A 16,755-nucleotide genomic window follows, 5' to 3' on the forward strand; every position below is an offset into this window, starting at 1 on the left:
GGGAAGAAATCTCCAAGTAAGAGGCACTCACTGTCCTTGAAAAATCAGAAACTTTGAGTATTGATATTTCCCAGTGGTGTGGAAAGTTCCTCTTTTAACATATTGAAACCATTTTCTAAAAGTCGTTAAAAATTATTGAGGGAAAGAAAACAAAGGACTTCAAATTTCTTCTTTGTTTCTGATGACGATTTCATAATTATCACTTTAAATAGAAAAAAAGGGGAAGACAGAGCTGAAAGCCACTGTCAGTTTTATTGAATTGGTTGTCCTATTTCCTTTCTAATTTCATTCACTGTGAAAACTAGTTGAAATAAAGTCAAATAGGGTTTTTTCAAAAAAAAAATTTAGATGTTGATGGACCTTTATTTTATTCATTTATTTATATGTAGTGCTGAGAATCAGTGCCTCACACATTCTAGGCAAGCACTCGATTGCTAAGCCACAACCCTAGCCCCTGAAATAGGAAAAATTAAGAAAAATTACATAAGAAAAATTAAGTGGAAAGATGAGGCAAGGAATGATATCATTTCTCAAAGGATGTTCAGCACATTTCAGTTCTCTGGAATTTTAATAGGTGATCCATAAAAATAATTATATTCTTTAGAAAAACAAATGTTGCAAATTCTGGATTGGAATTTACTTGGGATGTGTGAGTATAAAGATTGGAATGCCCCCAGACTTAGTTCTTGCCCTCATCTTTTTTCTATCTCACACATTCCCTTTTAGTAGTCTCACCTATAATGCTTTAAATGTCATCTTCATGCCTCAGACTTCCTAATATATACATCTATCCCTGAACTATGAATCTCTCTTGAACTTAGACTGTTAGACTCTCATCGATGACAACCTATTCCCCACCTCCCTGTGAAGTGTACTAGTCCTCTCAAATTTACCAGATCCAAAACTTAACCCTTATATCACTCTCAGTCCTCTCATAATCTTTTTTCAGTAAATAGCAACTCTGCAGTGAATTCAGACAAAAAGTAAATAAGACAGAGCCATCCTTGTCTCTGTTCTTTATCTCATGAACCCAACTGTTTTTCATAGCCTAGTAAATACAGTGGTATAAATCCCGTCATCTCTTGCCTGAATTACTGTGGCTCACTGGAGACTGATGCCTATTTCAGTCAATTCACAACACTATAGCACAGCTGTCTGATCCTTTTAACATGCAGTTTTCTATCATGTCATTCCTCTCCCCCAGATGCTTGATTGTCCGCACATCTTCAGCCAACGTTCTTCTAGTGACCTCCATGGTCCTTTGTTACATGATCCTGGTTATTTATCTGTGCTTATCTCCAATCACTTTCCTCATTTACTCTTCTTCAATCACTGGGGTCCTGCTACTAACTGAGATACTCCATGAAGGCAGAGATTTTGTCATGTATTTGCTATTGTGTCCCAATGCCAAGTAGAGTAGCTGCTGTGTAGTAGATGCTCATTAAATAGTTCTTCAGTGAATTACTTTACTGGCATCATCTGAGGGCTGCACAAAGCATAGACATGATTATTGATTTCTTTTCTTAGGTGTCATGAAGATCAAAGTCATCCACTAGCAGTGGAAGAGAACCAACAAGGATTTCTAGATAAAAACTAACTTTGATTTCTAAATTAACATTTCTGTGGAGTAGTAGGCAGCTCCACTCATTTTGCAACTGCCACGAATGTTAAACTTTAAAGATTCTTGTTCATTGCACTTAGAATTGAAAAGCCATCCTACAAGGTATGGAATGAAACTTTTAGGGAAAATGCTTGCACTTAAATTTTTTAAGTCTAGGTCTTTTCATCAGAGCCAGATGAATAGCAGCATAACTGAAGGCTCACTGAGAACATTAATGATGAACTGCTCAAAGCAGAAATTCAATAGGGATCCACCTTAACATAAAACCCTGTGACTTCTGATTATATCCTTGCAGACAATTGATAACAGTCATGCCCAAAACATCTGGTTATAGTTCTCTTTGTGTATTGTTTGTGAACTGTGAATTGCAAAGTGACTTTCCGAACAATGGTGGCTGAATTTTAAGAAAATCACCACGAATTTATAGAAGGTAGTAAAAGCCAAGATAATTAAAAAGTGTTTACCATAGAATAAGGACTTTGCTCCATCAAAAATGTGAGTTCATAATCTGATTGAATCAAATGTATGATTTGTAATGTTTTGAACAACTAATAATAAAAAAAACAAAAAATAAATAGACAAAAAATATAATTTTCAGAAAGTTAAAAAAAGACTTCTCTTAATGTGTCTTATTAGTTGTAAATGAACTCTATTAAAGCACATCTATTAAACCACTAGAATGAACACACTGCAAAGATTGACTACCTCTCCAGTGAAGGAATCAGGAAGATGGCAAAGCTGGTTCAAAGGTCATTTTGAAATTGGCATGGCTAAACATGTTTAAAAAAAGTCTTAATAAGGTTCTTACATTACTCACAAACTGCATATTCTTCAGGATAATAAAATCATAAGCTATAGAGTTATCTTTCTTTCCAGATGGAAATCATTTGCATTCCTGACTGGAACTAAATCTACCATATAATATGAAACTTCAAAGCCTAAGCCTTAAATAATTTTAAATAGTGAGTCATACAAGGCTATGTATGTTCTTCCAAACCAGCACCATCCAACAGAAATATAATATAAGCCACATAGGTAATTTTAAGTTTTCTAGAGGCACAAGAAAAAGTAAAAATAATGTCAACAGTAAACCTCATGTAGCCAGATATATCAAGAATTTGATTTTAACGTGTAAATAACAAATTGTGAGATACTTTACATTCCTGTTTTGTGTTGTCTCCAAAATCTGCTGCTCATTTTACATTTATGTACATCTGAGGTCAACCAGCCACATTTCAAGGACAGCCATCTATGATAAGAGGCTGCCATAGTAGACAATGTAATTAAACACTCATTGAATGGGCTTCTTTTTTTCTATTAATTTATTTGATAGTAGAATGAATTTTGACATATTGTACACAAATGGAGCATAACGTCTCATTCCTCTGACTGTACGTGGTACAGAGTTACTCCAGTAGTGCAATCATACATACTACATATATCATACATTATATAGTATAATAATGTCTGTCTCATTCTACTGTCTTTCCCATTTCCACAGCCCCAGCCCTCCCTTCACTCCCCTTTACACAAACCAAAGTTCCTTCATTCTTCCCTATCCCCCCTGCCCCACTACAGATCAGCATCTTCTTATCAGAGAAAACATTCGGCCTTTGGTTTTTTTGGGGATTGGCTTATTTAACTTAGCAAGATGTTCTCTACTTCCATTTATTTACCTGCAAATACCATAATTTCACTCTTCTTTAAGGCTGAGTAATATTCCATTGTGTACATGCACCATATTTTCTTTATCCACTCATTTGTTGAAAGACATCTAGGTTAGATTCATAACCAGAACACCAGGATGATGTTGAAAGGTCATGCTGTAGTTCTTTGGCCTTATTTCAAAGTTTTCTTTCCTCCTCCTCCTCCTCCTCCTCTTCCATCTCCTCCTCCTCCTCCTCCTCTTCCATCTCCTCCTCCTCCTCTTCCATCTCCTCCTCCTCCTCCTCCTCTTCCTCCTCCTCCTCCTCCTCCTCTTCCTGCTCTTTCTCCTCCTCTTCCATCTCCTCCTCTTCCATCTCCTCCTTCTCCTCCTTCTTCTTCTTGGGCATTGAAGCCAGGGCAGTTAGCCACTAAGCCACATCCCCAGACCTTTTTATATTTTATTTAGAAGCTGGGTCTAACTAAGTTGTTTAGGGTCTTGCTAAGTTGTAAGGCTGGCTTTGAACTCTTGATGACTCTCCTGCTTCAGCCTCCCGAGCAACTGGGATTACAGGCATGTGTCACTATGCCCAGCTTCCAAGTTTTAAGTCATTTTTCTTTACTTTTCCAACCAAGAAGTTTAGTCCTTTATGGATCCCAAGTCATTAATGATATCAAATAGAATCTTTCTATACCCTTACTTCATTCAGTAAAAGTATTTTTATAAAAGTCATTTTAAAGGGATTTTTGTCCTCCATTTGTGTACAATGTGTCAAAATGTGCTCTACTGTCATGTGTAACTATTTAGAACAAATTAAAAAAAAATGGAAGGGAGACCAGTAGAATAGAAAGGAATCAGGGGGAGGGTGGAGAGGGAAAGGGGAGGAACTGGGGAATTAAATTGATCAAATTTATACTATTTTATTGTGTGCATGTATGAATATATTATAACTAATCCCACTGTTACAGATAATTATAAAGTGTAATAAAAAGGGAAAAAATAAAGGCATTTTTGTTAATCACCTATATTATATTACTTAAGTTTTTAGCTGAAGAGTCTTTAAAATTTAATTGAACTATTCTAGAAATATCCATTACAGCACAGATAATAACTAAGATACATGGAAGATTATTATTCAGGCTAGCTATTATAAACCTCATTATATTCACTGTCTAGTTCTCAAAAATTATTTTTAAGACAAAATTTCTATATTAGAGATTGAAACATGAGGAGAGTTTATATAACTTGCTAAAAGCTCCACAGCTAGTAGGAAGACCTAGAAAAAAATCCAGACTTTACGACTGCAAAGCATTAGCTCCCTTGTCTAGCACTTTTACTTAGTAATTCAATATATTTTATATCTGCTTCCTTTTGGCAGTGATTGACTTTGGCAATTTGACCATAACACTTACTTAGCATTCTCAAAGAGTGATGAAGAAAATGTAAAGGTTATGAATGGAGAAAAAATTTAAAAATTAAACCGTGAAAGGGTATATTCTTACCAAAGGGCAAGAGCACACACATTGAACTGTCACCAATCTTTCCAGGTTTTAATGTTAAATCTCACAACTTTCAACTACTGTTTTAAGTAAAAAAAGTAAACTTGAAAAAAGAAAAATCATGGGTAGTATTTATTTTGTTTAAAAATCACATGTATACATAAAGATTGGAAATTCATATTAATTTTTGGGTGTGTGTACCAACAATTGAAACCAGGAATCAGGTTTAACTACTGAGCCACATCCCCAACCTTTTTTATTTTTCATTTTGAGACAGGGTCTTGCTAAGTTGTTAGGGCCTTACTAAATTGTTGAGGCTGATTTTGAACTTGCAATCCTCCTGCCTCAACCTCCCAAACTGCTGGGATTACAGGCGTATGCCACCATGCCCAGCAAGATTAGAAATATATGTGAAAATTTTAAAGAATATAATTTTTCTGCATACTTTTATATATTTTCTAAAATTCCTTAAATTTATATGATAACTTTAGCAAGCAAAAAGAAACAAAATAAATGCTAATAAAAATTAAAAGAGTAAAAAAAAAAACCTACTCTTCTCTCAAAAAAAAATGGCCAAGCTTTAATTACACATCATACCTTTAAAATTTTTGTTCAAATATGTCAATACATATATTTCAGGATTCAAATTGCATATATTTTCCCTACTTGGGCCTGGCCTACAAAAATGAGTATTTTCATGTACAGTGGGCATTTGCCATTGCATTATTTTCAGAAGAAGATTGAGTCAAACCAGAAGTTGCAGAAACTCTTAGTCAGACTCTGAAAATAAGTAACTTAAAAAGAAAACAGATTCAATAATCAATACTCTTTATTTGTAATCATGAGATTCTCTTCTTTCACTTTTCTTTTCCTTTTTCCTCTATAGCTTCCGCATATGCTCATAAAACCTATGATTTCAGGGAATACCAAAAATACCTAGAAAGAGAAGCTAAACATGAAAAGAGTACTAGCCAAATTGCTTAATACTGGCCCACGGGGTAGGAAATGTCAAGGCAAGAAATGATCTGGTCAAATACAATTTCAGGCCCACCATCAAGCCCACACATTCAAAACAAATTACTTTCAATGCAGATATGCTTTGGATAGATCTTAGCCATGTGAATAATGAATGGGACATGGACTGAATGATTTTTTAAATTAATTTTTTTAGTTGTAGATGGACACAATTTATTTATTTATTATTTATTTATTTATATGTGGTGTAGAGGATGAACCTAGTGCCTCACATGTGCATGGCAAGCACTTTACTACTGAGCTACAGCCCCAGCCCCTGAATAATTCTTTTTTTTTTCTGTTTTTTTTTTTTAATTTATTTATTTATTTATTTTTTGGCAGACACAACGTCTTTGTATGTGGTGCTGAGGATCGAACCCGGGTCGCACGCATGCCAGGCGAGCGCGCTACCGCTTGAGCCACATCCCCAGCCCCCCTGAATAATTCTTAAGGTCCCATCCACCTCTCATTTTCCACCTCAGATTTCTTATTTAACTATGAAACTATTAATGCGGCTGAAAATAAATAAGTATATTTACCCACAATGTGCAAAGTATTTTACATGTAGATTAAATGTCTATCTAAAGAGAAAAAAAGCTATAAATATACAAATCTTCTAATAAGCAGACACTATGGAAGGATTTTTTAATCTTGGTGTGGAAAGGTCTTGTTAAAGATGAAGAAAAGTCCAGATACAACAAAAATACTTAGGAGAAAATACTTGTAAAACATATGTGAGATAAGGAGTTAATATTTGCAATATACACAATGATGAAAAAATTAAGGAAATCACACAATAGGTAAACACATAAATATTGTGAACATAAAAGTCACAAAATATGCATAAGCAGCCAAAAAATTTAAGGAAATGTGCTCAACTTCACTATTAGGAAGGGGATATGGTACAATTTGTACCCATTTGATTTAAAATAATTAAATTAAGTTCTGACTAAAGTCTGAGGCAATAATCTTATACATAAATTTTTATTGGTACATTATGATTACACATATTGGTGAGATTTGTTATTATATATTCATACATGAACACTATATTATAATATAAAATTGTCCCCCAGTTTTTCCCCTTTCCTTCCCTCCTCCACCTTCTGGTCTCTTTACTGGTCTCCCTTCAATTTTCATGAGATTCCTTCCTTTCACATTTCTCTTCTTTTTTTCTCTATAGCTTCCACATATGAAAAATTCCACATATGAAAGTTCCCTTAACTTTCTGTTTGGCTTATTTCACTTAACGTTCTTAAGTTCATCCATTTTCTGAAAATGTCATAAGTTCATCCTTCTTTGAGGTTGAATAAAACTTTATTGTGTATATACCACATTTTCTTTATCCACTCATCTATTGATGGACACTTAGACTGGTTCCATAATTTGGCTATTGTGAATTAAGCTGCCTTTACACACAATTTTTAGGAATATTAAATAGTACAATATATTTTGGAAATACTTTGGAAACATCTATTAAAAATTTTAAATATCAAGCAATCCTGAATTATCAGTTTTATTTCCAGGAATTTGTCCTTCAAAAAGAGTGGTATGCAAACTTAAGTATAGAAACCTAAAACTTGGGTTGGGGATAAAGCTCAGTTGGTAGAGTGCTTGTCTCCCATGTACAAAGCCCTGGGTTCAATCCCCAGCCCTACCAAAAACAAAAACCTGAAACTATAAAACAAAAAATCAGGAAAGAAAAACTAAAGGTATACTAATCAACATAAACATGGTACATCTGTACAATGTCCTAGAAAGAAAATTTCAAAAATAACTTATGTGTACTTACCTGAAAAAGGAATCCCTGATAAGTGAAAATTGAAAGATAAAACCAATAGGCATACTGTTTGCATGTTTATATACATGCATATTTATATGTTCCTGTGTGTAAGTGTATATATTATACACATATATATAAATAACACATGCTTTGGTTAGAGTAGCTAATATTTACTAGGTCCTTCCCTTGTGCTAGGCACTATCTTCTGCACTTCACATGAATTGACACAGAAGCAGCTAGAGATTAGTATTTGCTCTTTCAAAAAACAACATGCTTAGTTGGTAGAACACTTGCCTAGCATATATAAGGCACTGGGTTCAATTCTCAGCACCTCATTAAAAAAATAAATAAATAAAATAAAGGTTATTGTGTCCATCTACCAAAAAAAAAAAAAAAAACAAAAACAAAAAAGTGTTCATATTATGCAATAGGTGGAACTGATTTTATGCAATTGGTCTCCAGAACTCACACCTCTTAAACCTTCCTAAAGGGTCAGCCTGAAGGCAAGATTGCAGACCCTGGGCCTCTTTAGTGCTGTCAGGCTCTGCAGATCCAACAGATACTGGAATTCCTCCTCTGAGTTGTCTCTGAGCATTTTGAGGGTTCTTCTTGACTTTTTTTAAAAAAAGAGTTGCTTCTTCAATAGCAGATAGCTAATCTAGCCTCAATCTCTAAATACATATGTGATAGAGAGTCAGTGAATTGAACGCAGTAAGATCCTATTAGATAAGATATGTAGCTTATGGAGAAAATATTGGCATTTGAGTGACTGAAGAAGCTTTTAATCAGACCCACAATAATACGGATTTAATCCTGGGCTTGTGAGACTGTTAATAATTATGAATTTAAAGCAGTGAGGAAATGGTCTACGTTTGAATTAAGTTGTACAAGAACAAGAACTGATGTAGGACAGATAAGGCTGGACACCGGAGGAATCTTCAGGAAGCAGGTTTATATAAGCTGCATCAAATGAGGGGTGCTAATGCCTAAAACTCTCCGAACTCTGGGTCTGGAAATTCTTTAAGATTTATACTCAGTGGGGTGGTTATATGACAGTGGGTGAGTACATAACAGATACTCTTTGTCCCATATTTCAGGTCAGAGAATTCACAAGTTTTTACCAAGGAAAACAGAGATCATAACTTTTTGCCCAATAAGCTCTCCTGAGATAGTATGTCACATCTTTTGTCCTGCAAACCTGGCACTTACAAGAAAGAGGAAGCTTCAAACCATATTGAGCACCCTACAGAACTCCTATGAAATCCTGTTAACACTCTTTGTAAAATCTTGCTGACAAGAAGCTTAATTAGGGTGGGTCTTTTTGGTGGGAATACCTGGTGGTTGTATCAGGACATAAAGATAAAGCTGATCATATTCATATTGTTGTATAATGGCATTAGCAAGTGGTGAAGTCCAAGGTCTAACTTGATGCATTATTTCTCTTTGTGAAAGTTTTGAGGAAGTGAAGTTTTAAGCATATTTTGTTAAAGCAACTAAAACAAACAAACAAACAAACAAAAACAAATCATGTCACTGTCAATATCAAGCATTTGTTTTAGGAAAAAAAAAGATTTCCAAGGTAAATTAAAACCAGATGCAGTTTAAGACTCAAAAGCAAGTTTTCCAATGAGAAACTATTTTTTTGGTGGCTGTCAGGACAACTGTTTAAACCTTTCAACTGTATAACTATATGCTATATTTTTTCCTCTTTCTATACAATCAATATGGTTCTAAAACTTCTTTTCAAAAACAATTATTTTTCAAATTTACATATTTATTACTATATAAGTTAAATATGAATGCTATTTCAGAGCAATAGCTAATTTTTATTAACATACTCTATAAATATTCTAGTTATTAATTTTTATGCATAATGCTTTTTAAGCTTTATAACAATATGCATGTTTTTATATATGTACACATATTTGTTTGTGTGTATGTGTGCATACATATATACTCAGATTCATCATCACCATTTTATAGATGGGGAGGTTGAGGAAGCACTATACCACTGAGTCACACTCCCAACCCTCACTTAACGAAACTTTTAGACTGCTCTTGACAGATGGCAGAGAGTTTTCTAGAGGAAAGATTCAGTTTTAGTCATGTAATCCTTAAATCCAATTTAAGTTAAAGGCTACTTAAACAGAAAATCTGCTTGGGTTGCAAAGGGAAATTAAACTTCTGGAGACCTTTTGAACGATGAAATAAGTTTATTTTACATGTTATGAGACAGGAAAGAAGCCAAAGAGTTTTATTATAATTTTAGAAAACCTACAAGAGAGAGGTATCCAGAGTTATTCTTATCAACCTATCATTATTCTTTTTATGTTTTAATTAATCAATCAATCACACTTATAGTACTGAGGATTGAACCCAGGGATACTCTGCCGCTGAGCTACATCCACATTCCCACCTTTTTTTTAAATTTTGGGAAAGTATCTTTCTGAGTTGCTGAGGCTGGCCTCAAACTTGAATCCTCCTGCCTCAGCCTCCTGCGTAGCAGAGTTTACATGTGTACTTCATCACACCCAGCTGTTCCTCCCCCCCCCTTTGGTAGTGCTGGGAATTGAACCCAGGGCCTCATGTATGCTAGGCAAGCAATCTATCACTGAGCCACATCTCTAGCCCCAATATCCAGCATTCATAATTTAAAATGTTTACATTACCATGAACTAGCATAATAAATGTGGATATAGATACTACAAATTTTCAACTAATGTTTTAAGAAAATTCTCCATAAAATTAATGAGTCATTAGTTTAAGTTTATCAGTAAGATTAGCTAATTTCATGTATCTCCTTTTGGGCAGTTGTTCTCTGTGCTATCTTTGGGGAAAATGCAAAAAAGAAAAAAATCTTTCGCTTTCTGCACTAAGTTATTTGATTGAAGTAAATACTATTTGCCAATTTAGTCTTAAGTTGCTTGATGAGAGGGAAAATAGCTTCTTTGGACAAGAGCTATTCAAAAAGTTACAGGTGATATCACACACAAGAAAAAGTAGCCTATACCTGCCTCTTATTTTGGAAAATGGATACAAATGTCAGTCCAGAGCTCAGCTGGCCTCGTGGACTGATATCATGTCCTACAAATGTACTTGACCATACAGCTCTGAGAGCTTTACTCATTTCATAGTTATTTTACAAGGCGATTGTAGCTAAATAATTTTTAAAGGCATGCAATGTCCAAGTGTATCATTTTTAAAAGAAAATTTGTATGACTATTATTTTTTGGTACCAGGGATTGAACCTAGGGTGCTTAACCACTGAGGAACATACCCAGCCCTTTTATTTTATTTTTTGTTTTGAGACAGGCCCTCACTAAGTTGCTTAGGGTCTCACTAAATTGCTAGGCTGCCTTCCAACTTTAATTCTCCTGCCTCAGCATCTCAAGATGCTGGGATTACAGGTATGTGCCATCACATACCTGATTAAAAGATAATCTATTTTTAATTTTAAACACATACAAAAGTTGACCTAAGAATTTTTGAACCCCTATATGCCAGTTACTCAACATAACAATTATCATCACTTGGGCTATTCTATTTCACCTATCCCTTCCCTTCTTTGTTTCTGGAGGACTTCAAAGTAAATCCCAGACATTGTGTCTTTTTATTCATAAATATTTTACTTTAAGTGAGAACTAGGTGCTTTCATCTTTTTTACCTCTGAATTTTAAGGAATATTTATGTTGTAGTTTTTCATTGTTATTGTTTTAAATAGTTGAATATTAAAATCACATAATAAAGACTATCAGGGCAGGGATTGGGAATATAGCTCAGTAAGTAGAGTGCTTACCTCACATGCACAAGACCCAGGACCACAAAAAAAAAAAAAAAAAAAAAAAAAGACTGTCAGGGCAGCAGGGCAGGAGGAGAGCAATGAAGACCATCAGACAGAACACATTTGACTGGCGTCTTTTTAAGTACTGAACAGGCTGTTTACTTCTTTGGTGTTTACTTAATTCATTAAGTAAATATGCTTCAAAGGGTTACTAAAAACTTTGAAATTGGATATAAGAAAGGCCAAAATAGATGTGATATAAATTACATTATCCTTAAAAATCATAATCACTTTTTTATAATGCTGCAGGATTACAGGTCCATAGGAACAAGTATTTTTCTACACATTCTTACCAGACGGTAATAAAATAGTAAATGAGTAACCTAGATTTCACAGTTCATGTGAGACACTTCCTGGATCGGATTTTTCCTTTTGTCACCCAAGCTAAAGTTATACATAGGAAAAAATGGGATTGGAACCACTATGTTTATCTCCAAAAATTCTCCTTGTACTATTCTTTAGTACAAAGTACTATTCTTAGTATTATTTTTTGTACTAATCTTTAGTACAGGATTTTAGTTCAAGATTTCTCTAAATCTCTAAATAACTTTTTATTCTAACAGTTCTGAATTTTATATATTGATATATAAGCATTCAAAAAATCATTTAAATATAGAATAGCAGATTTTTAATTTTTGCTATTTTAATTTGTTTTTCACAGGGATTTTGGATCTCAGATGTGTTGAGCTGAGTTGGTGGTACTCCTTGCTTCACAACTGACTTTGATGACCCACTCGTGTTCCTTTTCCACAGTTTTTAATTGTATGGTTGTTCTCATTCATTCCTCTATCATCAATCCCCTTCTGTTCTCCACCACACGCTGACTCACAGGCATTCAGCATACACTTTTCCAGGCTGCATTCCATGTGTTTCAAGGTCATTTGAAAATATGAACACCATAAAAACAGCATGCTTTTAATTGCGTATGTGACACTGCATTTTCCTTCTGTTATTTACCTTTATAATTTTGAAATCTGCCTACCTTGCCATTCCTTCCTGGCTGTTCATTGCCTCTGACACTATGTTATTATTCTCATGCATATCCACGTATCACATTTTAGTTAGACATTATACTTTTACCAAAATTTAATCTCTGATTCCACTTCTTTCTACCACAATATACTCTGGGTGGATTCATTGTCTATGCCTCCTGTTGCATCTGAGAGTAGACACTCTGGAGTATACATATCTAAGTAGAATTTGGGAGCACAGAATATGTACCTAGAGTGTTTACTAAATGTTGCCAAATTATTTTCCAAATAGCTACACTATGTTAAAGCTGCCCCTATCAATATTATATTAGGTTTCTCATTTTTTCCACAACCTTGCTAGCTTCTGTTATATAACTATATTATAGTTATCAGTTAACTATAGAAGCAGTTGAGTTGTAGTGGTTTGGTGCCTGGGCTCAAAGCAATTTTACTTGGATTCTAATTGTTTAAATAAGTCTACCATTTGCCGCAGTCTGGCTGGGCACAATTCACGAGCCACTTGTCAAAAGAAACGAACTTTATTTTTAGAACACACACACCAAACCACACAGCTCCTCAGGAAAAACCTTCAGAGTCCAACTGCCACCACCGGCTTCCCACAAGCCTCTCCTATTGGTATACCTAGATAAGGCCTTATCTAATTTATGTCTCCTAATAACTTTTGAAAGTCATTAAGTGATTTGAGTTGATCTACTCGTATTTGAATTTTTGGTGGACGGACCATGGTTGAGGATAATAGAACTCCTAAATAATTAATTGGAAAATTCAATTGTACTTTATCTATTGCTATCTCTAGATTATAATTTTTTAATAAATTTGTAAGTGTGGCATAACATTCTAGCAATGTTTTTATCTTTGTGTGCTAATAATACATCATCCATATAGTGAAATATTTGTAGTTCAGGATTTTGATTTCTAAGTGGCTGGATTGCTTTGTTAACATAGATTTGACACATAGTTGGACTGTTAGCCATCCCTTGAGGGAGTACTTTCCATTTTCCATCTTTGATCAGGACCTTCATGATTCAGTGCAGGGATAGTAAATGCAAAATGTGGACTATCCTCAGGATGAATTGGAATTGAAAAAAAACAATCTTTAATATCTATAACTAAAACATACCAAGTTTTTGGCAAAGGAGACAATTGAGGAATCCCTGATTGAGCAGGTCCCATAATAACCATCTCATTATTAATGGCTCTTAAATCTTGCAATAATCTCCATTTACCAGATTTCTTTTTGATGACAAAAATGGGAGTATTATGGGGAGATACAGAAGGTTGTATATGTCCTTCCGCTAATTGTTGTTTGACCAGGTCATGGGCTGCTTGTATCTTTTCTTTAGTCAGGGGCCACTGAGGAACCCATACTGGTCTTTCTGATTTCCAAGTAATTTTTATTGTCTCAGTGGCCCTTTCTGAAAATCCAACCCATGTCTGTCCGTTCCTTGATCTATTTGTATTGGTGCTGCTATACCTTGTTCTTGTTTTTCTAATCTTTTTCCTTTCCTAAAACCTTATCTAGTCTTAATAGTGGGTGCATTTTGGTTGACGTTATTTGTTAATGTCAAACCTAATTGATCTAGCACAACCATTTAATACTGTTGTAGCTTTCTTTTTTTCTCCTTCCCTTCCTTCCTTCCTTTCTTTTTCTTCCTCCTCCTCCTCCTCCTCCTCCTCCTCCTCCTTTTCTTCTTCTTCTTCTTTTTTTTTTTTGGTACTAGGAATTGAACCCAGGGAGTTCAATTGAGCCACCTCCCCAGTCCTTTTTATTTTTTATTTTTATTTTTTATTTTAAGACAGAGTCTTGCTGAATTGCTGAGACCCTCACTTGCTTCCTGTGTCCTAGTTTGAAAAAGAAGATGCTGTCTAGATGACAGAGTTACTGTAAGGTTCAAAACACCTATATTTTAAAAGAAATCAGAATGATGCCTTCCCCGTAGTAATAATAATTGAATACCTATAACATACTTAGGAACCATTCAGGTTATTCTATACCTGTTAATTACCTTTCCATAGGGCTTCTTGCTGATTTCCTTTTGTTTGTATACATTTATTATGGTTAATTATTTATAAAAATTGAATATATTTTACATGTACATCTGGGAAGATGAAATTGGAGTTTCTCTGCCTCTACTGGTGGGTGGGGTCTGTGTAATCTGGAGCCCTCTGCAGCTGACAAACCCTGGTGCAGTCTTAGAAAGGGCATGCCTGTTGGCATGAGTCACAGCTGGCAACACTGATTCATCTCTACCAGCATTGAGGGGTATGTTGCAGCTCTAATGGCAGGCTGTGTCCTCCAAATGTTGCTACAGACCTCTGAAGCTCACTGCCAATTTTTTTCTATTTGATTCTTATATTGTGAATTTGAAGACTGAAATCCATAGATGAAGAAGAGTGAGTACAAAAGAGTAGGATTTATTCATGTGGGAAGAAAGGAGACAGTTCCTATAGGGCAAGAAGGGACCCAACAGGGATTGTCAATTGAGGGTGCTAGTCTAGGGGTTTGTATAGCACTTGGTCAATGCTATTGGTCCAAATTTATGTTAATTAGGATTTGGAAAAGTACCAATGCTATTTGTTCAAATTTATGCTAATCTCCAATCACGTCTCCCCACTTCCATTTTCCTACCACTTGGAGGGAAGCAGGAGGTTCACATCAGTTAACTGTGGGTGCTTGGGGTTCAGTGCTGCAGTATTTTGTGAACTTGGGGCCCAGGCCAGGCTGCTGTGGTGCTACAGGTTGATACACCCTGGCTTGCCTCAGTCCATGTTGCCACTTGCACTCCAGTTGACCTGGGCCGCTGCTCTGCTGCTCTGGGACAGGTGATTGACTTCAAAACTACTTCAAAACTACTTTAGTGTGATAAAGTCAAATCTATCAGTTTTCTCTTTGCAATTTATGCTTTTTTGGGTTTTGTTTAAGAAATCTTTCTATTCTTAGCTCCTGGTGACATTGAATTGTTTTAGATTTTTAAAAATTTTATAAGTTTTTTGGACCCTTTTGAATGTGTGTTAATTTTCCCTTACATAATTCTAATTCTATTTTATAGTCTTGTTGAACTTTCCTTTAATTTCTTTTTTTTCTTCATTTGCCAATAGGTTCTCTTATTAGATTTTTTCTCTACATGACTATCATCTACAAATAAATAATTTTGATTATTTCTAGCAAATCCTCAACTCTCTTTATTTCTTTTCCTGGTTTTTGCATTGTCTGAGACTAATGTACTTTTTTGGATAGGAATGAAGTCATGGGTTTTCTATTCTTTTTTTTTTTTTTTTTTTGAGCCAACCTTGAAAGAAATGCTGAAGTTTTCTATTTGATAAGTTTTTTTTAATGTAATTTATTATGGCATTTAATTATGAAATTGCCTTTCTAAGTAGTTTTCTAGGAATGTTGAACAATATTTTCTACTTTGCTGGTATAATCTTATTTTGTTTTCTTTTAACAAAACACATTTTTTATTTGAATAAAATTTTATGATATTGGTGTTAATATTCATAAATGAAAATAAACCCACACTTATATTTTCTTAATTTGGCTTTATTGGAATGTGTAATTATAATAGCTGATTTCTGTTTAGAAATGGTTTTAGCATCTTTTCTCTTTTTCTATGTCAACTAGTAGACAATGGAAATAAATGTGGTGAACCCATGTAAAATTTTTTGGGCCTGGTACTTTATGGAAGGAAACTTTTTGCTTTTAAAACAATGTTGTTTACTTAACATATATTGATTGCTTTCTTCAGATTTTGTATTTTTATGTCATTTTGGAACTTCACATTTTCTAGAACTATATCTATCTTGAATTTCAAATTTGCTGACATTTACTAGGTTAAAAATATATGTTATACTCGATTATAAAAGGTTTAAGAATAACAACTTTAAAAAATTCTGAAATATTATTTATTGCTATCTACTAAGACATGTTTAAATGTGAACATTATACTATGTTCTTAAAAGGGTAGATTAAATTAATGTTAAAATTTAATGTAAAATTAATTCATTATTTCATATAGAAAAATATATAAGCATTGATAAGAAATTTTTGGGAAAAAATAGTAAGGATCTGTCATAGCTCAAATTACAAGAAAAAAAAGAGTGTGATAAAAGCATGCTACAGAAAAATAAATATAATAAATGAGTAACTAAATAGAAACTTAAGAAATAAGAATATTATGTGTGAAAATATTATATTCTAAATCAATACATATACATGTGTTATTTAAGAACTCATATTGAGAAATACAATTTTAATTTGGACAAAAATTATATTACTACATTACATGATAACAAAAATGTAGATTTCAGGTAGTGTAAAAATCTAAAGAAAAATACAAAGCTCCAAAATTTTTACAATACA

The 16,755-nt window shown here is 34.1% G+C and overlaps 1 protein-coding gene across 1 annotated transcript in view; it reads left to right on the forward strand.

The window, feature by feature from the left end:
• The window catches only part of C3H7orf78 (chromosome 3 C7orf78 homolog), a 37,900-nt gene that overhangs the window by 15,102 nt on the left and 6,043 nt on the right, over positions 1–16,755 (forward strand). Inside the window, 1 exon segment of the mRNA XM_077796434.1 lies at positions 950–983. Coding sequence (XP_077652560.1) covers positions 950–983 — 34 coding nt within the window.

Source organism: Urocitellus parryii, chromosome 3 (genome assembly GCF_045843805.1).
Source record: "Urocitellus parryii isolate mUroPar1 chromosome 3, mUroPar1.hap1, whole genome shotgun sequence".
In the NCBI taxonomy this organism is placed as follows: domain Eukaryota; kingdom Metazoa; phylum Chordata; class Mammalia; order Rodentia; family Sciuridae; genus Urocitellus; species Urocitellus parryii.